The sequence below is a fragment of the Galeopterus variegatus genome, unplaced genomic scaffold (assembly GCF_000696425.1).
Source record: "Galeopterus variegatus unplaced genomic scaffold, G_variegatus-3.0.2 Scaffold330, whole genome shotgun sequence".
Classification (NCBI taxonomy): domain Eukaryota; kingdom Metazoa; phylum Chordata; class Mammalia; order Dermoptera; family Cynocephalidae; genus Galeopterus; species Galeopterus variegatus.
In genome coordinates this window covers 631,624-659,490 of record NW_007726441.1, presented here as the reverse complement: position 1 = coordinate 659,490, position 27,867 = coordinate 631,624, and the positions used below count along the sequence as shown (strand labels likewise).

Below are 27,867 nucleotides of genomic sequence, written 5' to 3'. Positions count from 1 at the left end.
CTGGCCTAATGGCAAATATGACTTCTGGAATCCAAACCAGTAATTTAAACCAGAAGTCACAAACTCAAACGTCTGGAAGAATCTGACAGGTACTATACATAAGAGACTCGGGGGTGATGGTGCAGATGCCCATATGTGTGAGTAGTCAAGTCTGCATAATCTGGTTAAAATATAGCCATCTCAGGGAGCAGCTGCAATTTAATTCTAGCTGGGATGAGGGAATGTAAGCTTAGCATGGACAGACTATACATTTTTAAGAGAATCTACAAATCCAAAATATTTTATATAAAATTTATTGCTTCTAGAACTTTGATAAAATTTTTAAATACATTGTGTAGGCCAAATAAAAACTTCTGCAGCCAGATCTGGCACAAATGACTAACTGGTATTCTTTGGTTTAAGGCTTCATATATCATGCCTCTCTAAGATCAGACTCAACTTAAAGACTGGGTGGGATTGAGCCTCTGGGCTGGGGATAAGTAGACCAGAACAGCGCTGTTCATGTGAGATATAATATGATCCAGAAATGTGAGCCATATATGTAATTTTGAATTTTCTAGTGATCAAATTAAAAAAAAATAAAAAGAGGTTAAAACAATTTTAATAATGTATCTTGTTTAACCCAACATATCCAACATATTATTTTAACATTTGATGTGAATTTATTAATACGATAGTTTATATTTTTTATGATGTCTTCAAAATCATGTGTGTATGTTATTCGAGATTAATCACATTTCAAGTGCCTGATACCCAAATATCTACCTGACTGGAAAGCACAGGTCTAGAGCATGTTTTTTAAGTATGGTTTGAATGTGTTCCTCCAAAATTCATTTTAAAACTTAAATCCCCATTGTGTTGTTGATATTAAGATGTGGGACATTTGGGGGAGTGATTAAGATATGATGGCTCCATCCTCATGAATGAATTAGTGCTTTATTAAAGGGCTGGAAGGAACCAGATTAGGTCTGTTTCTGCCCTTCAGTGCCTTCAGCCATGTGGGGGTACAGCATTCCTCCCCTCCAGAGAATGCAGCAACAGGCACCATCTTGGAAGAGAGAGCAGCCCTCACTGGACACCAATCTGGCTGATGCCTTGATCTTAGACTTCCAAGCCTTCAAAACCATTAGAAATTAATTCCTATTATTTATAAATTACCTACTCTGTGGTATTTTGTTATAGCAGCAGTAATGGACGAAGACAAATATGCATACAGAAATTTCGAGGATCATGGCAAAATGCCAATGCTGATTCAGTGGTTGGGATGAGCCTGAGATGCTTTATTTCATACAGGCCCCCAGGTGAGACCAATGCTCCTGGTTCATGGACAACATTTTACATAACAAGGAGCTAGGTGGTTGTGGCACATCTCCTTCAATCAATATTCTCTTTTAGGCAAAGCATTCCCTTTCTTTCAAGATCAGCAAGTTTCTATTGAAGAGACTAAACTGATATTCTAATTATTAATTAGCATATTCAAATTTGGAACAACATTAATAACTTTAAAAATAGGAAATATTTTTTATGTTGTCCACAGAAAAAACTGTAGTCATTTACTCCTTTTCTCTTTTTTTTTCCTTTTTTAAACTTGAGAACCTGCCAATATGTTACCAGAATGCTTTCATAAGAATGCACTTAAGCACAGGATAAGTGCTTGTAATTCTAACTTCAGGGGTTTGGAACGTTAAACATTTTAATAAAACAGACAATAGAACTGCAAGGGAAATTAGACAATAATACATTTCAAAGTTTTAGTATTTAAGGGCATTCTTTCGTTGAGGGTATGAATATTACATGGCATCTCCAAAAAGAAACAGAAAGAGAAATTTTTCATTTCCTTCTGATCATCCTATCTGAGGGATGGGTGGAGCTGTACAGGCAGATCTTGGAGCTTTGTTCTATAAATATATAAACAAGGAAATGTAAGCAAGTATATATGGGGCAGACTCAAGAATTCCACATTTTCGAGAAATGAAAGCTTAAACTTAGAATAGTGTTTTGGAGGTAAGCAGTGAATTTGAATGCCAAATAACTTGTTCTCGCTCATCATTGTCTCACTTGTGTATTTTTACAAGTGAATTCTTTCTTTTCTCCTCTCTCAGATGATACAAAGAATGCTTGACATACCTATACCATGAAGTTCTTGTAGAGAAACACAAAGAAACTTGGTAGACTGTAATGTGCTATCTGTTTATGAGTTATTCACAAGCATGTTGAGAAGAAAGTTTGAATCTTAAAGACATGGTCAAGATGGAATGTGAACTGACAAGATGATCAAGTTCTGGGAGCCCTTTCCAATGCTGCATTTCATAATTGTTGCAGCTGTCTGTTTACATTTATATTTTCCCCAGTAAAAATGCAAGACATAATGTCTCTCTCTACACAGAATAAAATAGCACACCAAAATGTAAGTAAATTGAAAGAGATCTTACGAAATCTTCAATTTTAAAATCTTTGCTATAGTTCTGAATCAAACTGAGGATGAAACTACATTTACCAAAGGAATTTTTACTTCTAGTAACAACTACCTAACCATCATATACGGTATTAATTCTGGGTAGGTTAATGATATAAAATAAAAAACAGAACTATAACACTATAAGATAATACTTTCATGACCACCAGAAAGGTAGGGATTTTTTAAACAAAATGCAAGAAGTGCAAACTGCAGAGGAAAAGATTAAAATGCATTAATATTACTATCAAAACTTCTAATTTCTGACCATCAAAGTTAACATAAAGGAAATGAAAGAAGAATTACACCATTGAAAATGATATTTTTAATACATATAATAGGCAAATGATTAATAAATATCCAAAATAAATAAAAAGAATTCCTACAATCTTAAAGGAAAGGAAGAATAACCCGATTAAAAAAATGAGAAAGAGTCTTAAAAGGTATTTCACAGAAAATATATCTCAGCAGCCAATAAAAAATGCCCAACTTGATTAGTAATCATGAAAATGAAAATTAAAACCACAATGAGAGATCATTTATAATTCACCACAGTGGGGGGAAAAAAAAGTTTGTTAATATCTTGTGTTGGTAAGAATGAGGTTCAACCAGATCACTTATATAGTACAAAATGATATAACCATTTCAAATTGATATAACCATTTCAAAAAACAACTTGACATTATCTGTATACTCTTTGTGCTTCTGACTTTGCATTTTTTTCATGAATTAAGGAAAACAAACACCTACTATTTTTTTTTTTTTTGCATAAGTTATATTTTAGGGCAACCAGTTAAGTGATAAGGAAAAGTTAGTCTCTATGAAAGAATTCTGGCTAAAAAATGTAGGATCATTTATACAATTAGAAAATCACCATTATGCAACCCTTAGTTAAAATATAGATAGACATTATAAATTGATGCTAAAAACATTGGGTGAAACTTGATGAGAAATCTTATAATGAAGTGATTAGAGTGGTACCACCTGAATCTACTGATCAAGTTCAGGAGATCTAATATTGGGGCAGTAGACCCTGAGAGCCTGACCCAGCTGCTGCTGAGGCCCTGCCAGGTGACAGGTAGCCAGGCCTTAAGGGGTCCCACCCTTGAGGGTCTGACCCACCTGTCTCTGAAGCCCCACCAGAGCAACAGGCAGCTTCACAGGATCCTGGTAAATGGCCCTGCCCCTGAGAGCCTGACCCATCACAGCTGAGGCCCTGCTGGAGAAACAGACAGCTGAGATGTCAGCAAGACTCCCTGCCACTGCTGCAGACACTAGTGTGGAATGAGTAGGCCATGACAGTCACCACCACAGCAACTTCTGACACAAGGATGGCTTGCTGCCACACCAGCAGCAATCGCTACCTCATAGGTGACCTGCTGACCACTCATTGCCATAGACAGAAGGAGAGTCACCAGCAGAGCCCAGGGAAAGAGGAAAGAAAAAAGAGAAAACCTACCCAAAGTCACCCATTCAAGTCGAAGAACACTATTATACCCCAGAGCACCCATCAGGATCAGGGGGAACTAGCCATGGTGCTAACAGTCCCACCCAAGAACACCTATCATAACCCAGGAGTGACAAGTCTACAAGGCACTACCCCCCAAAATTCAAGAGCTTGCTCATGTCCTGATGAATCAAAATAGTGTCATCAAACTCAGCAAAGAACTACTAAGTGTCCCAGGGACTAGGTCACAGAGGCACTCTCACACAACTCCAACACTGAATTCAGCAAAAGTATCTACATGGAGACTACATGACTGCATCTACCTGGAACTGATACTAAAACACCCCATTCAACCATCAACATAAAAGACATCTACAAGAAGAACTCCCTCTCCACAAATCCCACTCCAGAATACTAGAAAAAAGCAACTGCTCTACCAGATGACTGAACATGAATGGAGAGATACTAGAAATATGAAAAACCAAGAAAATATGACACCACCAAAGGAATACAATAATTCTCAAATCCCAGATTCTATAGAACAGGAAGATTTTGAAATGATTATAAAGGAATTTCAAGCAACAATACTAAGGAAACTCAATGAGATATAAGACTCAGTTAGATGACACAATGAAAGGAGAAAGAGTATTCAGGACATGAAGGAGGAAATGTACAAAGAAATTAATGCCCTAAAAAATAATGTAGCAGAGCTTGTGGAGGTAAAGGATTCATTCAATGAAATTAAAAACAAACAAACAAACAAACAAACAAACAAAACCCCAGAGAGCTTAAACAGCAGAATAGAATAAGCAGAAGAGAGAATTTCTGATCTTGAAGATGGCCTTCTCAAAATAACCCAGGTGGAAAAAAGAAAAGAAAAAAAGACTTAAAAATATGAAGAAAATCAAAGAGAGATAGCAGACAACCTTAAGCACACAAATATCCAAATCATGGGTGGTCCAGAAGGGAAGGAAAAAGGAAAAGGCATTGAGAACATATTTAACAAAATAATAGAGGAAAACTTCCCAGGTATAGGGAGAGATACAGACCTTCAGATCCAGGAGGCTCAAAGGTCCCCAAACAGATTCAACCAAAAAGATCCTCTCCAAGACATATTAGAGTCAAATAGGCAAAGCTCAAAGATGAAGAGAGGATTTTAAAAGCTGTTAGAGAAGAGAGTCAAGTCACCTATAAGGGAGTCCCTCTCAGACTAACAATAGACTTTTCATCAGAAACAATAAAGGCCAGAAGAGAATGAGACGATATATTCAAAATATGAAAATACAAAAATTGCCAACCAAGAAAACTATAAACAGCAAGGCAATCCTTCAGAAATGAAGGACAAACAGTATATTTCCCAAACAAAAACTGTGGGAGTTCACCACGACATGACCAGCCCTACAAGAAATCCTCAAGGAAGTACTACACCTGGCACCTGACAACAACCATAGCTACCATGAATACACAAGAAAGAACAAACCCACCAGTAAAACAAAAATGCAAATGATAAAGAGAAAAGAACTTTACCCAACCACCTCAAGAAACCAATAAACACAGAAGACAAACAGTAAAACTAAAAGAAAGGAACAAAAGATATTTAAAACATCCAAACAAAAGTTAATAAAATACCAGGAGTAAATCAACACCTTTCCATAATAACTCAATGTAAAAGAATTAAATTCCCCACTCAAAAGACATAGACTGACTGACTGTATTAAAAAGATAGACCCAACAATATGCTGTCTTCAAGAGACTCACCTCACCTGTAAAGACACACACAGACTAAGACTGAAAGGTTGGAAAAAGATAAACTATGCAAATAGAAATGAAAAAAGAGCAGGAGTAGATATTCTTATGTTGGATAAAATATACTTTAAACCAAAAACCATAAAAAGAGACAAAGAAGATTGCTATAGAATGATAAAGGGATCTATCCAGCAAGAAGATGTAACAATCATAAATATATATACACTCAACATTGCAGCAGCCAGATATATAAAGCAAACACTGTTAGACCTAAAGAAAGAGACAGACACAAATACCATAATAGTAGGGGACCTGAACACCTCTCTCTCAACATTGGACAGATCATCTAGGCTAGAAATCAACAGAGAACACAAGATCTAAACAACACTTTAGACCAGTTGGACTTGGCACATATCTACAGAACGTTTCATCCAACCACCTCAGAATATTCATTCTTTTCATCAGCACAGGAAACATTCTCCAGGATAGACCACATGTTAGGTCACAAACCAAACCTCAACAAATTTAAAAATTTATTTCACATATTATCTCAGACCACAATCGATTAAAACTAGAAATCAATAACAAATGAAACTCTGGGAACTATACAAATACATGGAAAATAAACAACATTCTACTGAATGATATATGGGTCCAAGAAGAAATTAAACAGGAAGTCAAAAAATTTACTGAAACTAATGAAAATAATGACACATAATATCAAAACTTGTGGGATATTACAAAAGCAGTACCAAGAATGAAGTTTATTGCAATAAATGCTTACATCAGACAAATAGAAAGATAGCAAATAAACAACCAAATGCTTCATCTCCAAGAACTAGAAAAACAACAACAATCCAACCCCAAAGATAGTAGACAAAAAGAAATATTTAAGCTCAGAGCATAAGTAGGTGAAATAAAAACCCCCAAAACAATACGAAAGCTCAAGGAAACAAAAAGTTGTTGTTTTGAGAAGATAAACAAAATAGATAAGCCATTAGCTATGTTAACTAAAAAAAGAAGAGAGAAGACACAAAAAACAAAAATTAGAAGTGAAAAAGGAGACATTATAACCAATACCACTGATATAAAAAGAATCATTAGAGACTATTATAAACAACCATACTCCAACACATTTGAAAATCTGGAAGAAATGGACAAATTTCTGGACACAAACAAACTACTAAGACTAAACCAAGAAGAAGTAGAAAACCTGAATAGAACAATAACAGTCAAAGAGATTGAAGCTGTAATCAGCAGTCTCCCAACAAAGAAAAGCCCAGGACTGGATGGCTTCACAGCCATCTTTAAAGAATTAATACAAATTCTCTTCAAACTATTTCAAAAAAATTGATACAGAGGCCATATTCCCAAACTCATTCTGTGAGGCAAACATCACCCTGATACAAAAACCAGACAAAGATATATAAAAAAAGAAAATAACAGGTGAATATCTTTGATGAATATAGATGCAAAAATCTTCAATAAAATATTAGCAATGAGAATACAGTGACACATCAAAAAAATTATATGCCATAACCAAGTGGGATTCATCCCAGGGATGCAGGGATGGTTTAACATATGCAAGTCAATAGATGTGATATACCACATCAACAAAATAAAAGACAAAATCCATATAATTATCTCAGTGGACACTAAAAAAGCATTTCACAAAATTCCACATTACTTCATGATAAAGACTCTCAGCACGGGAATGAGACAAAGATGCCCACTCTTGCCACTCCTATTCAACACAGTATTGGAAGTACTAGCCATAGCAATCAGGGAAGGGAAAGAAATAAAGCTCATCCAAATTGGAAAAGACGAAGTCAAACTGTTCCCTTTTGTAGATGACACGATACTATACATGGAGTAGGCTAAGGACTCTACAAAAAAACTCTTAGAGTTGACAAACAATTTCAACAATGTTGCAGGATACAAAATCAACACACAACAATCAGTAGCATTTTTATACTCCAACCATGAAGTAACAGAAAGAGAAATCAAGAAAGCTAGCTTATTTACAATACTCACCAAAAAGTAAAATACCTAGGAATAAAGTTAACCAAGGATGTGAAAGATCTGTATAATGAGAACCAGAAATCACTGTTGAGAAAAATTAAAGAAGAAACAAGAAAGTGGAAAGATATTACATGATCTTAGATTGGAAGAATTAACATTGTGAAAATGTCCATACCATCCAAAATGATCTAAAGAGTCAACACAATCACCATCAAAATACCAATGACATTCTTCATAGAAATGGAAAAAACAATCCTAACATTCATGTGGAACAACAAAAGACCCTGAGTAGCCAAAGCAATCCTGAGCAAAAAAAAAATAAAGCTGGAGGCATAACACTACCTGACTTCAAATTATACTACATAGCTATAGCAATGGCATAAAAGTAGACACATGGACCAATGGAACAGAATGAGAACCCAGAAATCAGCTCAAATACCTACAGCCATTTGATCTTCAACAAAGGCACCAAGAACATACACCAGGAAAAAGGCTGCATCTTCGATAAATGGTGCTGGGAAAATTGGACATCCATATGTAGAAGAATGAAATTAGACTCATACCTCTCACCAAATACCAAAATCAACTCAAAATGGATTAAATAATTAAATATACATCCTGAAATTATAAAGCTCCTAAAAGAAAACATAGGGGAAACACTTCAGGAACTAGGACTAGGTATAGACTTTATGAATACAACCCCCAAAACAAAAGGAAAAATTAACAAACGGAATTATATCAAACATAAAAGCTCAAGCATGGCAAAAGAAACAATCAACAGACCAAAATGATAACCAACAGAATGGGAGAAAGTATTTGCAAAGTATGCATCTGATAAAGGATTAATATCCAGAGTATACAAGGAACTCAAACAACTTAACAGTAAAAAAACAAGTAACACAATAAAAAAATGGGCAAAGGAGCTGAACAGGCATTTCTCAAAGGAAGATATAAGAATGGCCAACAGACACATGAAAAAATGCTCAACATCACTCAGCATCAGGGAAATGCAAATCAAAACCACACTGAGATATCATCTCACCCCAGTTAGCCTGGCTATTATCAAGACTAGGAATAACAAATGCTGGTGAGGATGGGGAGAAAGGGGAACCCTCCTACACTGTTGGTGGGGGTGTAAGATGGTGCAGCCATTATGGAAAATTGTATTGAATTTCCTCAAACAACTACAGATGGAACTGCCATATGATCCAGCAATCCCACTGCTGGGTATATAACCAAAGGAATGGAAATCGTCATGTCAAAGGGACACCTATACTCACATGTTTATTGCAATTGTAATTACAATATCCAGGAGTTGGAACCAGCCTAAATGGATAGGGTTGAATGAATGGATAAGGAAAATGTGCTATATTTACACAATGGAATACTACTCTGCTATAAAAACAATGAAATACTTCCATTCACAGGAACATGGAAAAACTTAAAGAAAAATCATGCTAAGTGAAATGAGCCAGGCACAGAAAGAGAAATACCACATGTTCTCACTTATACGTGGGAGCTAATAAAAACAAACAAACAAATAAATAGACAAAAAATAAACAAAATTGGGGCAATAGAAAGTACAGATCATCACATATTAAAAATTCTTAATTAGAAAAATAATTGATACTGCATTTAATCAAATCAGTTTACAGGAAACAGAGAGTTATAGGTAGGGTATAACAAACAACAGTGTGAAAGTGATCGGTCAAATTCAGAAACATTTCAGTACAAATGACCTAGTTTCTCCAACATCAATAGCACAGATGATAAAAAGGAGGAGGGGAACTGATATGAAATAAAAGAGGCTCAAGAGAACACAATCTTATTTGAATTTTGATAGGTAAAACCAACTAAAAAAATAAATTTGAGACAGTCAATAAAATATAAATAAGGACTAACTAGGTATCAGATGACATTAAGGATTTACTTTGTTAGGTATAATAATGTCATGATTTTTTTTTAAAAATGTTATCAGATAAAGATCCATACTGAAGTGTTTGCAGGTGAAACGAGATGTCTTATATTAGCTTTAATATAAATAAAGCTGTTAAGGTAATACAGTCTAGTGTTTTTAATAAATTATTAGTTATAAGTATGGGGATGACGAATAAGAGGTCTGGGAATAACATCTGAATTTTGACTTTGGTTTCAAGGGTGGTGCCATTTGCCAAGATACAGGATAGAAAGCAAAAGCAGTTTCAGGGAGTAAAATGAGTTTAATTTTGAACATAAGTTTTGAGACCAGTTAAGTTTGCAGAACCATAAATTATTAGTAGCAGCCATCCATACCCTTGTAAAATTTCCTTGGCAGTACCCAGGGGTCTAGCTACAGGTGCAGTGAAGAAGATGTCTGCATCAATCTACTTTCAGAAGTTAGCAGGACAGACAGAATCAAATAACAAGAAGACATGGACAGTAGGGATTATTGCAAGAGAGAAGTTAAATGATGTGCTATGCATCTAGGCTAGATACTAAAGTGGTAAGTCCATTAAAGTAGTGGGTTAAGAAGTCTTTAGATAACAGCAAAAATATAGAGCATGGCAGGGGTCTCAGAGGAGGAGAAAGTTGTTACAGGTGTCAAACAATGATCTGAATACAGTAGTTGAGAGTTAAAGCAGAATGCTGCTACCACTTCTGCGTTCTACGGTAAGTGAGAGATAGTGGAATAGGTAGTTTTAGCTTGAGTCTATCCAGAAGGAGGTAGAAGGATCAATTTGTGAGTAGATTGGCAGTGTAGACTAGATCCTAGGTGATGGGATGAGGGTTCCAGAGGAAAGGGTAGGAGGGCAATATAAAAAGAATGATGGGTGTGAAGGAATCTCAGAATAGGACAGTGAAGAGGGTAAATGAGGGTGGGCTGGTCAGAAGCCTGCACCTTGGCTGGTGATCAAAGAAAAGTGGGAGCAGAACGTCTAGATGGATTGCTCTTGAGGCTTCTAGGCAGACAGACTCCCAAGTGGTGTAAGAGCCTAATGACGTTTGTAATTTGTAGGTTCCACTTGTTATTTGAAAGGATAGTTGCAGGGAATTTTCTTATGTCCTCTCTAAAAAGTTGTCTTCCTTTGGCTATTAAAGAAAAAAATTGTATCTATGCACATTCTCCAATTTAACTTTTATTTGTTTATTAATCATAATCAGTCTTATCACATTTCCACTATATATACATTAGCGTTCTAGGAATAATGTAGAACATAAAATAAAAAATCCTTCATCCCTGACTCTACAGGTGTGAAAATTGTGTACAATTTACCTCATATCTGTGGGCCTTGGAAGAAGTCTTTTTTTCCCATTAAAGTAGGCTTCGAAATCTTCAGACTTTAGCCTGTGGGCATAGTCAATGTATCCTGACACCTCTTGTCCATGAGAATTTTTGTCACGAATAAAGATCACTGACTGTGCACAGAAGACAATGGAGAGGGTGAATAAGTAAGTCATTTGAGCAAGTTGTACATGATAATAAAAGCTACAGTAATTGAGTGTTATATATGCCAAGCCCTATTCCAAGGGCTTTGCATTTCATGCTCACAATGATTCTATCAGGTAGGTACTATTAGTTTCTCCTGACAGATGAGGAAACTAATAAAAAGTTAACTAAGCATGTCTTAATGTGCATTTACAGTAGTTTTGCGTAATAATATTGATAAGAAATTCTTATAGAGTTCTTCCTAAGGTTTGAAATATATTGATTCATTTACTTTCCCTCTAATCCTAATATTTTATTCTCAACACCAGGTTTCAGATAAGGAAACAGAAACAGAAAGGCCGAGTACCTCGTCCTAGGTCTCACAGTTAGCACATAGCAAACCTGAGACTCAAACCCAGGCTCCTGTGTCCTAACCACTGCATCCTTTTCCCACTTGAGCTCCTGTGTCTTTTCTGTTACAGAGATATCAAAGGGGTCCCTTTTTTTCATTAACATGTAAGTCAAAATATCTCTTTATAAAATTAACTCCACTATTCAAACTTATACAGCAAGTTGTGTTCTTTAATATATTTCTCATTCATATTAATTCCTTCACAAATATCATTGAGCACCTACTACATATTAGGCACCATTGTAGGTACCAAAGATACAATGAGAAATTTCCATAACTCAAAATCTAGGAAGGATAAGCATATGGAGCTGTTTTTCACACAAATCTGTACAGAGCAAATAAAAATTCTTTGTTCATGTCTTTCCAAGTATGACTACATATAAGTGAAAGTATATTTTAAAAGACTTCATAGTGAAATAAAAAGTGTTTGCTAAGATAAAATATCTTCTAACAAACAAAATGTTTCATGAAATTGTTTCAAAAATTTGATTAGAACTATTGTTGTGTGGAAATTGATGATAAATTGTCAGGAAATTGTAACTCAACATTTAACTTTAGAAATACATCATTATAAAGGAACAGTATGGGGTCATAGGGACAGAAGTGGTGATAGTAAGGTGATAATAGTGGGGCAGAAGCAGAGCTAGGTAGTTGTAAGGAACTTGAAGAGTGGTTGAAATCTTAGACTCATTTATTTTTTATTTTGTGGATTGTCTAAGAATTAGAATGAAGTTAACTAACACTCTCAATTAAATTTACATATTTTCCTCCAAAGCAAATAGTAAGTACCCCTACTATAAATAATAATTGCTACAATTTATCATGAAGCCACTATGTTCTGAGTAAAGTATTAGGAGCTTTGCATGCACTTTTTATTTAATTCTCTCAAAAATTTTGTAATGGTTAGATAACATTATTATCTTCATTTTATAACTGTGGAAGCTCAAAGCATTGAGAGTTTGAGTAACTGCCTAAGGAAATGTAGCTAAAGAGTGGAGCACCTACACTCCCGCCTAGGTCGGCTTCCCACTATGCCCAAGTTCTTATCTACTGCACAATGGACAGACAGACCTGGATTCAAATGCTGGCGCTGCCACATACTTACTGTGTGACACTGGTGAGTTATACACTTGTTAACAGTAAGCTTCCTCTGTTATAAAATAGGTATAATAACACCTGGGTTGGTGTGCGAATTAAATGAGACTATTTTTGCTAAGCACTTAACAAGCCTGGCACATGGTAAACACTCAATAAGCAGTATCTATTGCTTTCAAATCTTTTACTAAAATTGCTGCCATTGCAATACTATGTTAAGAGTTTTTTCATTTCTTAGGGATAAGGAAATGGAATAATCATATCCAAAGTCCATTGCCTAGGTGTGTATAGCTATGTTTAGGTTGCAGTACATGTTTCAATTTCTTTGTTAACTTTAGTCATTTTCAGCTAAAACTTTGAATGTATTTTGAAGTTAAAGTTGAAGCAGTCTTTCCAGATATTAATTATATACATACAGAAATAGATACAATTGACAAAAATCCATGACTCTGGCATCCAGAGTGCGCGGAATAGGTCAAGAGAGCTCCTTGAAGAATTAGATTTATTTCAACCTGAGTGTGACATATTTCAGTAACTGAAAGCTTTTTTATCTGAAGCCTTCTATCGTTTCAGGAATAAATGTTTAAAATATTATAAATAATTGCTTTGGTTTCCCTAACAACATTTATTTTTGTCCTTTTAAATGATAGCTTTATTGAGGTATAGTTTACATAACATAAAATTCACCCTGAATTTTAAGTGTATATTTCAATGATTTTTAGCAAATTTTCAGAGTTGCACAGCACATCTCAGTTTTAGAATATTTTCATCATTTCAAAGTGATCCCTTATGACCATTTGCAGTCATCTCTGTTCCCACCCACAGCTTCAGGCAATCACTAATCTACTTTCAGTCTCTATAGACTGCCTTTTCTGAATTTTTCATATAAGTGAAATCATACAATATACGGTCTTTTTCATTCTAATACCATTTTTTTTATCACAGTTAATTTCCCAAGAGACACATAAAAACTATACTTTATATTTTAAAGGGCTCTTTTAAATGATGATGTTATGTTTATAAAAGAAAAGCTTCCAAAATGCACATTTTTCTTAGATAAAACTCTTTAATCCTCTCCCAAACAAGTCAATGTATAACCAACAAAAGTATTAAGTAAACCAATTGATATTCATTTGAAGCCATGAATACTGATCTACATTTACTAGCAACCTAAGCAGAAAACACCAGTTTTTGTTTGATCATTAAAACAAAACAAAATCCACAAGAACAAGCAATTGAGAAATATCAAGATACATTTACTATTGATATTGAAGTGGGGACTCAGACACAAAGGAGCATATGGAATCTCAGATTTTACTAAGATAGTCTGTGACCTCAAAAGTGAACCAATGTTAGTTGAAAAAACTTATGGAATACTTAGGTCCTCATTACTTCTCACGTGTTGGAAAAAGATGAATTAAAGTAAAATTTAGACCATTAATATATCATTTGAATCTTTGGCTGCTTGTCTTTTCCCAGAAGTGGATTAAAATACAAATTTAGAAACTTGTTATAAGTTGAGTACATGCGTTGCCTGATTCTTGCCAAATAGTAATGAGGAGACATAAACCTGATACATTGAAATGTAACTTTATCAACAGTAAAGCCAAAGTTACTGGAAACAAACAAAAAAGCATACTAAACAGTATGTTTTTGTGCTAAAACTGAAACATCCATTTCAGGGAAATGAGAGCTGTCAAGCCAAGCTAGGTTGTGGTGCTACCCCTCTGAGACCATCAGTGTGATCTCTGATAGAGACGAACGAAGGAATTTTTATCTGCTAGGATTTTAAAACTCTGGACTGCTCTTATGAATCATAGTTTTAGGGAATCTTCTGTTTTAGAAGAGAAATTATTTTGCAAGTGGAGTGTAAGTTTTGTAGGGACCAACAACCATTTTCCAACATTTCAAAAGGTCATTATAAATTCCTCTGAAACTTATTACTTTCTGAAATTTTTATGCTGATAATTATTTTTAAATTCTATATTCTCTTATTCAATTACATTTAAACATATATGAGTGTATTTTCATTGTTTGCCCAATTCTCAGTGTTATGTTTAAGAAAGTTCTTTGTCTTTCCTGCTGGAGACTTAGGCTCAGAACAAGCACACTTTTATTTCCACATCCTCTTGGCCAAAGCAGTTTGCAGGCCAGCCCAGATTCAAGAGACAGGGCAGAGTGACTTCTGGGATAAAGGATGAGGCGGAGAATTGTGGCCATTTTTATAATCTATAGTTATTTACCATAAGGAACCTAAAACTTCTGCCTGTAGCTGGCTTGTTCATTTTGCAACAGTTGGGGATTTGGTTTCTAAGGGGGAATCACTGACTTTAGTTTTTTCTCTCCCAGTTTAGAAAACTTGTCCATATTTGAAATGGCTTTGTTTTGCATTACTAGTAAGGTTAGAAATCATTTAAGAATATCTGGTCTCACATTTAGTATCCAAACTGTTCTGGCAGTTTTAAAGAATGAAATTAATATGAAAAAAAAAAGTACAAGCCTTAAGTACTAAAAAGGAGAAAATAGAATTATCATATTTGTATATAAACTGATAATTTACTTAGAAAGCTCAAGACAGTGCACTGAAAAACTTCTAAGACAGCTTAATAAATTGATCCAATGCAAAATATCTATACAAAAATAATAGCTTAGCTTTACACTATTAATAACCCATTAGCTGTCATGCAGTCTTTATTTACATAGTGCTTTTTAAATTAAAATTATAACATTTTTCCAAATACTTTTTGTAAAAAAAAACTTTTCTAAAATAATATAAAACATTAAATGAAGAGACTACATTGCTGAAGAAAAGTTATTATAAAATAAATATTTTGAAATTCTAAGCAAAATATCAACAGGGTATCTTTGATTATTTAAATTTTACCTTAAAGAATAAATGGTTAAGAACATCTAAAATAATTTTGAAAAGGAGAAATAAACAGAACTTGCACTATTAGATATAATAAAGCTACAATAATTAAGTCTCATATCATTGATACAGTGATAGATGGACAGATCAGTGGAGAATAATTTCAAAAATACACCCATGTATAGTATACATAATTTACCATACAGTGATATTTTCTGTATTTTCAAAATTTTCCACAGTGAGTATCTACTCTTTCTTTAACTGCACAATTCCAAAATCTTGTCCTCAAACAACAACTTTCTGGCCTCTATCTCTTATCTTTCTAGCTCACATTTTCTAAAAGCTTCAATCCAACAATCTTTTCAGCTCTTCAGAGACACTTACTCACCATCACATTTTACTATTAATTATCCTCTTTATTTTCCCACTCTCCTCTTTACCTAGCTTAGATTCCACAGTGCAGCAGCATCATTGTTCACGTGCATAGCCCTTCAAATTCCTTGCACACTTCCTTCTGTTATACTTTGAAAAAATTCCAACACTGTTTCAACCCAACCTTCCTAGTATTCTGTTTTGCAAAGCAACAGCTGAGTTTGGCTAGAAAAGAAAACTGTGATGACTGGTTTCACTAAAAATGAATGACCATAAGCTCAAGTGGACACATAGCCCTTGCATAATAGTTGTCTATAGTATGTTTTTCCTCTCTCCCCACACTCTGTTTTTTTCATATCTTCTCCTCTCTCATCAAACTTTCAACAACACTGTTTCTCACACTCAATTATTTTCTCTCTGAAAATAGAAGCAATCAGAATAGAACCACTCCGTCTTCCTCCCATCAAATCTATGTATCAGCCTGCATCTGGATCTGTGTTCTTTCTCCCATCCTGTTATAAGGGTTGGAATATCCAGGCTTCTATCCAAGGCCAGCCTCTCCTTTTGTGCATTTGACCACATTTCTACTCTCGTTACTCTCAAATCATTGATTTTTTTTTTTTTTACGTTTGTAAGGCTGTTACTATTGATATATAAACATGCTGTACTATCTACTATCTGAAAAAAACAGGGTTTGATCTTATACTGGCCAGCTGCCAAGGGGGAAAAAAAAAAAGGAAAGAGAAACAGCTAGTTTCAGTCCCAAATTTCTGCTTCTCTTTACAGTAGAATTCTCAATATTTCTTTAGCCATCATAATCAGTCTTTTTTCTGGAGCATTCTGCTAAAATAGCTCTGTCTTTTACACTAACTATTCCGTCTTTCCCAATCTGATGGCCAATTCTTATTTTTTATTTTCCTGTAACTCCCAGCAGCATTTGACTTAACTGTTCACTTCTCTTTTGTGCAGTGTTTTCTTCTCCTGGCTTCAGTGACACCACATATTCTCAAGATTTTCTTCTGCTTCACTAATCACTTTTTGGGGGCTCCTTCTCTTCCTCCTGATCTCTAAATTTTGGAGCTCTCCAAGGCTCAGTCCTCATCTTTCCTCTATCTATACCCACTCACCAGTTAATCTTATCCAGTTCCATAGATTTAAGTATCAGTTTTTACTCTTTTATGAACTTCAGATTTATGTATATAATTTTTCTCTCTACTTAGAGGTCTCATAGGAATCTCAAGCTGAAAATGTCTGTCATAAAACTCTTTGTTTCCACCTTGACCAAGCTGATCCTCTCTAAGTATTAGGCAACACCACTTACCTAATTGCTCAGGCCAAAAAACAGCATTCTACTTGATTTCTACTGTCTATCATACCTCTCATTCATTCCAATCTATTGACAAGTTCTGATGCCTCTTTCTTCAGCATATATGGTCTGATCCTTGTATATCCTTCCAATCTCAATTCCTACCATTTTCTCTCTAACTCACTCCACTCCAGCCATTCTGTACTTCTGGTCAAATTGTTTCGGCCTAGGGCCCTTTTGTGTAATATTTTCTCTGTCCAAAATGATCTTTCCCATTCATTCATTTGTTTATTTTTATTGAAACATAATTGATTGTATATATTTGTGGGATACAGCACTGAATATACCCATGTGCAATATATGATGCTCAACTCAGTATAATTAGTATATTCATCATTATACAATAGAATCATTTTTAATGGTCCTTTACCAATTTCTTGCTAATCCCCCTTTCCCGCCTCTGGTAGTCTCTGCCATTTAAAAGCTTGGTCTCTCACCTCTTATAGATTTCTGCTAAAATTTTGCTCCACTGGAAGTCTTCTTTGAGCACTCACTCTAACTAAAATAGCACACACATTTTTGGCTCTGTCTCTTTGCTCTGTTTTATTTTTCTTCATAATAGTTATATCTATCTGGTATTTATTTTCTTATGTTTTTACTTCATTTTGAAATTGCCTATCTTCCTCCCTGGATTATAAAGGCCATAAAAGTAGAGACTTTGTTTAGTTGGTTCTATATCCTATCAACAATGCTCTGCACAGTGCCTGGCACATACTAGCTGCTGAATAACTATTTCCTAAGTGACTGAAATGATGGTGTTCCCAGTGTGCGTCAATCAAAAGGAGGGAATAGCCAATTGTGTTTCACGTTGCTGAAGTTTTGGCAAGATGAGGTAAAGACAACTTTATGTTAGTGATATCATCAAGAGCATTTTCAGTAGTTGACAAGGGCGACTGTGACAGGTTGAAGAGTAAATTGGGAAATGAGAAAATAAGATCTTATTTAGATAGCCCTTGAGAAATCTCTCTGCTAAGAGCAACAGAGAAATGAGGATGTAGCTTGAGGAGAACATGGTGTCGAGGGAATCACATAAACTGATCATGCTTTTCTAGGTAGGTCTGAATATACAAAATCAGGCTCTTATCTAACACCTTCTAAGATATTCTCATACTCGCCAAAAACCCAAATCCATCCTCATAGAGCCCAACACAATGGCAAGTTCAGTTCTGTAATAAATTCCAGCCAAACCTTCCTCAAAAATCACATTGTTAGGTTTTAATGATAGTAATTCATCTGTATTCCCACACTGAGATTACTGTAACCAGCATAACAATGTACCGGACAGCCAAGATCCATGAGATCATTACAAATCAAAATGAGAGATCAGCTGGAATAGACAATGAAGTTTGAATATCCTTGCAGACGTTCCCAACCCATCTCACGTTTTCATAGTGCAGATATTCTACTTGTCCCTATAGTTTGCTTGATTTTTTCAGTATTTTTTTTTCTGATGCTTTGACTGAGCATACTCTGAGCCACTGTTAGTCTACTCTCTGTGGATCAATTCATGGAACAGGGTTACCCCAAATACCCAGACCTTCTTCTATACCATTCAGACCCTACATGCACAATCATTCTTTGACTTTTTCTACTCCCTTCATTCCAATCATGTATTTTTCCTAAATTTTCATAAATGTAAACTGGCATAATAGTGAAATAATAAAATCTTTATATACCTCTTTTCCTTGCCTTTATAAGCACTCCAAAATTTTAAAAGTTTTAAAGGAAAGAATTTTTTTAGAACCACAGGAAAACTTTGATGAAACTTTCACAAAGAACTTGTTACAGCCTCACTTAAACTAGATGCTTAATAAATAATTGTTAAAGGAAGTATTGAATTAATAAGTGAGTTAATGAATGTTTTAAAAACTCCATTACTGGCTCCTCTTTAAATATAGATGTTTCTTAGATTGGCCAGATACTATTTTCCTGGGCAGCATCTTCAACTACTACATATATACCAGCAGCTTTCAAAGCATGTATAAGCCTTGAAGTTTCCCCTGAACTTCTAAATTTTATGTGGTACTTTCTACTACATCATTCTCCCTGGATGTAATCCAAGCATCTTGGTTTGAAAAAGTATATCATAATTACATAAATTTGCTCTTAATTATACTTCATACAACAACAAATAGCTTCACCATCAACCAACACATAAAAGGTTCTGTACTAACTTTGATTTCTCTTTTACTTCTCACCTCGAATCAATCACCAAAGTCTGTTGATTCTACATTTGAGACATATCTTAAACCATGTCTTTGCCTTCTATGGCCATTGCTAATATCTTATTTCAAACCTCATTATTTCTCTTCTGAACTATCATAACTACTTTCTGGGATACCATATATTCCTCACTCCAGCCATCTTCAGAATTATCCCAGAATTTTCTCTCTAAAAGGGAAATCTGAACATGTTTCTTCTTGTTTTATTGGCTATTTAGAGTTCTTTGGTATTATGATTGTCCATAATCTTATGCCAAATTACCATCCCAGGACCATCCTCATCTCTCTCTTTTATATAATCCCTTAGATGCAAGACATTAATGTTTAATTTTATATTTATTTATTCAATAATGCATTCACATAATTTCTAAAACTCATATGCTACCTCAAAGCTTACCAAGAAATATGGTATTATGTTTTTTTTTTCTTCCCTAATCTTGATATCTGTTCCTCCAAAGAGCTTCATTTAACTCATTTAGCTGTTTCTAAATAACATATTAACACTGATATTTCTTTTTTCTTTTTTTTTTTTTTTTCATCTTCTGCTATGCTAACCTTCTTTCAGTTGGTGAATACACTACCAGCCTTTTAATCACACACAAAAAGCCCCAGAATTCTGGGTGTTATTCTTGGCTCTTTTCCTTCTCTTTCACCAAGTTCTGTCAATTTTCCCTCTCAGATAGATTTAGTCTCTCCATCTCCACCACCACCTTAGTCCAGACTACCATCATCTCTTTTCTTAGATTGGCAATGGATCGCAACCCTCAGTGTTGCCCCCGGACCGGACCGGGGACCGGCAACGGGATCGCAACCCTTGGTGTTGCTCCCGTGCCTCGCTCAGCCAGTGAGCGGGAACCGGTCTGTATGTGGGATCCGAACCCTCGGGCGGGAGCGCCGCCACGCTTCCCAAGTGGTGCACTATCCAGTGCGCCACCGGGCCGGCCCCAACACTGATATTTCTTAATTTTATTCTTTTTGCTTCTGTTGTGGAAAATGGTGATTTCTATTACCTGTCTCTATAACTCTATTGGGGAAATGGTGGGAGGAAAAGTTTAGGAATGGTTTGAGAGAAAAAAATGCCATAACTTTAGATTAAATGATTATTCAGTGTTTATAATTTTAATACTATATAAACATTAGACACAGCAGAGCTATAGAATCAGAGAGGTCAAAGTATTTATTCTCCCATCTATGACTAAAATTTCTTATCTTTGAAAGTTTTTGTTTTCTATAAGATTAATCACCTTGACTTATCTTATTTTACCCCATCAGTCTTCTTTAAAAAATTTTTATTGAATCATAATTGATTATACATATTTTTGGGATTCAATGTTGACATATGTTGATCAAATCAATATTACTAGTATGTGTATTGTTACAAATCATACTTATTATTTATGCCCCTTGTCCAGTCCCTCCCTATCCCCCTTTTCCTCCCCTCTCCCACCACTGATAACCCTAGATTTCTTCTCTGCTCTGAAAGAGTAATGGTTAATCTGTTGATTTGTTGCCTAGATGATCTGCCAATGCTGAAAGGTATGTTCAGGTCCCCCAATATTATCATAGAGCAGATACTTCTCCTGTCACTCTGGAATGGGCTTTGTGGAGAGTGACATCCTCTTCTTTGGTCTCTGCTGGTGACTCTCCTTGTGTCAATGCACTCCAGTGGCTGGCGGACCATCTGCGTGGTGGTGGTGATGTTTAGCCACTTTTGCGGCAGCCATGGTTAATGTGGTGGCTGTGGTGGGCCACCCACATGGAGGTGATTTTTGGCATGCTCCTTGGCACTGGCAGTGTTCCTCATTGTGGGCAGGGGGCTGGTCTCTGGCTCCAAACCCTGGGTCACCAGGCCATGCCCTGAGGTGCTGGCAGTGTGCAGTGGGTCTGGTCCCGGGCTTCATGCCCCTGGTCCCCAGATGGGCCCTGTGGCTCTGGTGGTATGCCTGGATGTGAGAGTGGGGTCCAGTGCCTGGCTCCAAGCCTCAGGTTCCCTGGCGGGCGCCTAGGTGCTCACAGTGTGTGTGGTTGTGGGCAGGGGGTCCAGTCCCTGGCTCCATACCCCCGGTCACTGGGCAGGCCCTGAGGTGCTGGTGTTATGCCTGGATGTGGAAGTCTCAGGTCCCCTGGTGGGCCCTGAGGTGCTTGTGGTGTGCCTGGGCCAGAACTAAGTTTTTGTCCTTTGTTTACTTCTAAAACGGGGAACTTCCTGTGGGAACCAGTACTTGAGTTGTGTGGTTGAGCTAAATTGCTGCTTTACTGCTGTCTCTCTAGGGTAGACTTTTTGTGCAGCTCAGGGTTTAATGGCTGACCTTACAGGTACTTCCGGCTCTCCAGAGACCTGGTGCACATGAGTTGTGTAGAAACTCTGATCTGGCCCTGAATCTTTTCATCAAACTGCACCCTGTGCAATTCTGCATTCCCGACGAATCTCCTCTGAGTGGTCTTGTGCTGATTGCGGGGTGGATCAGCTGTCCTTGCTGTGTCTCAGTCTTCTCCTGCTGGGCCTGTCTCTCCCACTGCCTGTGCTCCAAACACTTCCCATGGGACAAGCCCTGCACCTGTCCCTTGCAATGACTCACTGGCCTCTGAATGGCTCTCGTTTTTCAGCTGTTCTGGCTCCTTGCGACTGTGTGGGTCCACAGGAACCCTATTAGTGGTCTTCCTGTCCTGGGGGCCACCAAGGCCCTCTTCTCCCCTGACACTTCCAAGCAACTGTATCCAAAGGGCACAGCTGTGGCTTCGGCCAGCTCCTGCTCCATGTGCTCAGCAGTTCCAGCCTTAAAGCAGCTGTGGCCCAAAATGCTCTGAGCAGTTTTTTCTTTCTCTCATCGTGGCTTCTCCCTCTTCATCAACTCCATAGGTCTCTCCTCCTCTTTCCCTGAGCTCCAGCAGCCCCAGATTGGCTATTGTTACATTTTTATAGTTGTAAATTGGTTGATTTCTGGGAGAGAATGATGCTGGGGACTGTCTATTCTGCCATATTGACTGGAACTACCCCCCTCAATTTTTATGTGTCTATTATCTGTCTACTCCAAAATTTTCAGCTGAACTATAATTATCTTCTCAAGGCATTTCTAGTTTGTCAGTTGATAAAAAAATATTTAAACTTTGTTTTTAATTGCATATATTTATGGGGCAAAACATGATATTTCAATACACGTATATATTGTGTAATGATCAAATCAGGGTAACTAGCATATTCATCATCTTAAACATTTATCATTTTTTTATGTGATGAGAACATTCAAAAACCTCTCTTATAGCTATTTTAGAATACACAACACAATATTCTTTTTTTCTTTTTCCTTTTTGAGAACGGCCGCACCGCGCTCAGCCAGTGAGCGCTGTGAGCGCACCAGTCATCCCTATATAGGATCCAAACCTGCGGCGGGAGCGCTGCTGCGCTCCCAGCGCTGCACTCTCCCGAGTTTGCCACGGGCTCGGCCCCAACACAATATTCTTAATTCTAGTCATCCTACTTTGTGATTGAACACCAAAACTTATTCTTCCCATCTAACTGTGGCTTTGTAACCCATTGCCCAGTCTCTCACCCTTGCCTCCTGTCCCCCAACCCACCAACCTCTGATAACCTCTATTCTACGCTCTACTTCTATGAGAAAAGATTTTTAGATTCCATATTTGAGTGAGTTCATGCATTATTTATCTTTCTTTGCCTGGCTTATTTCACTTAACATAATGTCCTCCAGTCCATCTATGTAGCTATACCTACTCTATTAGCTTTAATTTTCTTGGAGATATGTTCAAGAGTTCACTGTCTCTTTCACCTATATTTGATTTTTTTCTAGGATTCCCACAAAATTAGCTGTCATTTTGAGGAATAGTTTTTACCATCATCTTGGGAATTTCCTCTGCTTTTCACCTAAGCTCCCATAGCTCCCATAACAGCTTCCCCCCACCTCCAATATTTCTGGTTTTGTACTTACTACTTTACATCATGGTTTTAGAAGTTCTTGCATTCTGGAGAGTGTACCTTTAACTTTGTATACTTAATATCTGTCCTAGTCCCTGTTTTACGGCAGGTGTGTAACCAACACAGTTTCAGGATTGAGGTGATCAAACAAAGGCTGACAAGATAATCTTTCAGGGTGTTGTTTATTTAGTTATGCTTCACAGAAAGTGTTATCATTCAGCAGAGTAATAGTAGCACTAAAAGCTAATGTTTATTGAGGTTTATTATGTGTCAGAATTTTCTCTCATTTAGCCCTAACCCAAGCCCCCTAATGTAGGTGCCATTATTAGTACTGTTTTACAGATTAAAAAAACCTGAATCCTGATGAAAGTAACTGGCCTAAGATTACTAGATTAGAGTGTCAGTCTGGATTCCAGCAGCAAACAGTTGCATACTTGTTTACATAGGGACTAATGGATGGCATAAAGCACTACCACAAGGAATATTGCATGAACCTAGGGCTACTAATAATAAAACTGATACCATCCCTGCCACTAGCCTTCTCTCAACCCCACACATAGGATGGGGAGTTTATCAGAACCCAAAAAGGACAGAAAGAGTTTTATAGATTGTGAGTATCCTGGAGAAGATCAGAGACCTTATGTTAAGGGACACAGATAGCCACAGGTGATCCCACAGAAGGAGGGCCAAGGGAACAAATGCCTTCCTGCTGGAGCTTCATCCTGGCCAAATGCTACAGAGGCCAGATCCCTGATATCAAGCATGCACTCCCATAGAAACAACCTCCCTGAGTAGAGAGTAGGGTGGAGAAGGAAGAAAGGGATCTGAAGCAGCAAAACAAAGGTACTAGGAATAGTTCGTGGTAATTCTGGGATTTGTACCCAAGCATCTGGCTATGAAGCCGATGATCTTGCTATTATGCTATGCGTGTGGAATGGCAGGCAGGAAGGGAGATTCTGTTTTAATTCAGACTCCAAGATCAAGGCAATTCTTCTGACTGAAGGGATTTTTATTTCTTTTTCACCATCAACGCTGGTGGAACATCAATCTCACAGGGGGAATACAGTTGCTAAGGAGAATAAATGACAAACTTGGGTCCTAATAGAAAGAGAAACAGGACAACAACATTGAACAGGCACTTTCAGTAGCCAGCAGGTAGGCATTCAGCACTTTGCAGAGTGTATTGGTTTGTATCAAAGACTAAAAAAAATCAGAAATAAGGCAGTCTGAAAGAATATGATCATACCAGTGGGATAAGAACATCCAGAGACAAACAAAAGAGGATATAACCAAGCTGGAGTAGAGCCTCATCGATTAACAATACTAATTATGAATTAAAAACACTTCCTTAGTTAGGAGAAATTATAAATTGATATCTGAACCCACTAAATAGGCCTTATAATTCATTGAATACAAGTACATAGTAAATTATTTATAGTTCTCACTATGGATTGGATTCTGTCAGCCTCAAAAAATATTTTCATTTTCTTCATATAATTCTGAGTTTAAAAAACCATCCATATCTTTTAATAAAGGCATCTATATCTTTTAATATAGAGTAGATCATATGTACTATGCTTTAGAGGGGCTCATTTAAGTATACTTAGTGAGAGACCATTGTGTACTGAATGCTGTCCTAGGTGCTGGAGATAAAATATTGAACGAAATTAAACCCTGACCTCACGGAGTTCACAGTCTAGTGAAGAAGAGAGACAAATTCTCCATCTGGAAATATGGAATGAGCTTCCCCTCCTTTACCATCTGGTCATTTTTTCTTATCATTTGAAACTCATCTTGGAGGATTTTATGGACCAATCTCCCTTTCCCCATGCAGGATCCCCACAGAACCCATTTCTTAGCTCTTTTCCAAAACTATGACATGGTTTCTTATTCACCTCTTGACTGCTTTGTCCCCCTATTATACTTTGAGATGCTTGTGATTAGGGATGCTATATCCTTGTACCTTCTCAGTCAAGCATCACACTCAGCACTGAGAAGGCATCCAAGAATGTTTATTAATTAAATGAAGAAATGAACAAAAGAAGACAGAAGAAAAAATATCTTTCTTCTACGCTCTTTCCATGTTAACCACAAAATGGGTATGAATAATGTACATGCTTGATAGTTGGAAGTAATAACTTCCTAATAATAAATAAATAAGTCACAATATATTGATAATTCTCTATGTGACAGAGGCTTTCCTTGCACTTATGATAAGATAAATTAGGTACTCCTATTTCCATTTTTTAATCATATGAGAAAACATTAAATATTTTGCTCAAGGATCCATACCTAGTAAGTGGCTGAGCTGGAGCTTTGAATGAAGGTTTAGTACTCCAGTCTTTGCTCCCTTCAGTATACTACCTTGCATTCCAGTATGCATGTCTTGAAATGAGTTCTAAATCGTTGCTTTGGCAATGAGCACATTCTCTGGGAAGATGTTCTCAATCCCGCGTATAGATTAGAAACATAGTAGAGTTATAAAAACTCACACTGCCCCTTCTATATAAGACTATTTGTGATCTAAAGGAATTACTGAAATTCTTATTTCACTTTCACTACTTCACCATTTGCAGCTTCCATTTGGGGTTCAGGGTGACTTCTTTTTCTTTAACTTATAGACAAAATATCAAGCTCCTTACGTTAGTTGTTGGAATAAACTTTTAAGCCCTTGTCATGTAATTAGGTTAAAGATCAAAGGAAGTAACTCTCTTCTTACAACTTTAGGTAGACCTTTAAAATGGTTAGGTTTAGGAAAAAGATCTTTAAAATGATGCCAACACATTTGAATTTCCAAATAACATGTATTTATTTGGGGATAAGGGATAAGGCACACTAGGGTAAACTTTATGTTCTTGAGAGGTAGGTAGCATATTGCTTATTCAATGTTAATCCATATTTTACAAGAAAACTCTCAAATGAAAAATGACAGGTCATGCTGAACTCTTCTGTATTATAGCTTTTCAATGTTTATATGAAAACACAGCAGTATGTTGACTTCAACCATTACTGAATAAACCACAAGGTATTGAATAAATAATGATTTAAGAATACAAGTATTTATATATATCATGTCTACTTTATAACAAAATAGAATCTTAAGCCATAGAATAAAGGACCAATTAGATATATTGTGCATCTGAATAATTATATATTATATGTTTACAGTACATACAATACATATAATAAATGTATTTTTAATTTGTTCATTGCTGCCAATACCTACTAGAATATATGCTATCTGAGGCCAGGGACTTTATTCTGTTCACTAATATATTCCTAGGATTTGAACAGTGTATGGTACATGTTAGGTCCTCAATAAATATTGAATGAATGAATGAATGGTCAAATGAATTAAGAAAATTAGACTTGATAGAAATTCATGTTGATTGCTTTATTTTCTTGTTTAAGTTCTTTGGGGGAGAAAGGTTGTATCGAGGTACATACAAAATGCAACTGAGAATGGAAAAGAGTAAGTATGGTTAGGAGGAATGACATGGTAATAAAACACATAATTAATGTATGAATAAAGCAATGTGAAAAAACAGTTGCAATTTGAAATTGCTTAAAGGGCATGGGAGAAACTCAAAGAATTTAGAGAAGTCTTTGTGTTTTCTGGGACCAGATGTCTCCAAATGACACTGCCTGGAAATGAATGCCTCTGGTGGAAACTCTATGGTCTTTCTAAGGGTTTAGTAAGTAGCACACACTTCCCTCTCCCTCCCCAAAAAGAGAGGTGATGGTGCCCCACACAGTAATCAGTGAGCAAGTGAACAAGGGAAGACTGTGCAGTATTACCTGGAATGCAGGGTGAAATGCAGGGTGATCATGTGGTGAGTTAAAGGTGTTGTCTAAAACCTAACTGCTATAAAGTAGCAAAGTCTGAAATATTGTTATTCAGTGTTGAATGTAGTTTAGAGAAATATGGTTAGCACCTGAAGCCAACCTACACTCAAAGAATATTTCAGGTCATTCATTCATTTTCACATTTAAGGAATATTTATTTAGAATCCATGGGCAAGTCACTGTTCTAGACACTGATGATACATGGTGAATAACACAAGGTCCCTGCTCTCAATAGCTTGCTTTTCAATGGAGAAGGATTATAAACATGTGTAACAGATAATTGTAGGTAGAGATATTGCACTGTGAAAACAATGAGGTTGATACTAATTGAAAGTAACCCAGCAGACAGGATAGTTGAATCAGATTTCCCTGAGAAAGAGATGTTTAGTTGAAACTTGAGTAATAAAACAGCCATAGAAAGCTGTGAGGAAAGAGCAGTCCAGGCAGAGGTGACAGCAAGTACAAAGGCCCTGAGACAGGAAATAGCCTGGCCTGCTAAAGAAACAGAAAGTCAATGGGGCTGATTGTACTGAGAGTAGAGAAGGGGATGGGGAAGGTTTGGCATGAGATAAATTTGGAGATTAGGTAAGGACCAAATTCTGTAGGCCAAGTAGGCAACAAGAATGGAAATGATGAGTCAAGTTTCAGGATATGCACCTAGCAGAGGTGCCAGGGACA

General features: G+C 36.5%; 1 protein-coding gene across 1 annotated transcript in view; it reads right to left on the bottom strand.

Moving 5' to 3' along the window:
- The window catches only part of LOC103586306 (chromosome unknown open reading frame, human C4orf22), a gene marked incomplete at its 3' end in the record, with an annotated part of 573,134 nt that overhangs the window by 64,365 nt on the left and 480,902 nt on the right, over positions 1-27,867 (bottom strand). The window contains exon 4 of the mRNA XM_008567547.1: positions 10,924-11,066. Within this exon, the coding sequence (XP_008565769.1) occupies positions 10,924-11,066 (143 nt within the window). The remainder of the gene's footprint in view (positions 1-10,923; positions 11,067-27,867) is intronic.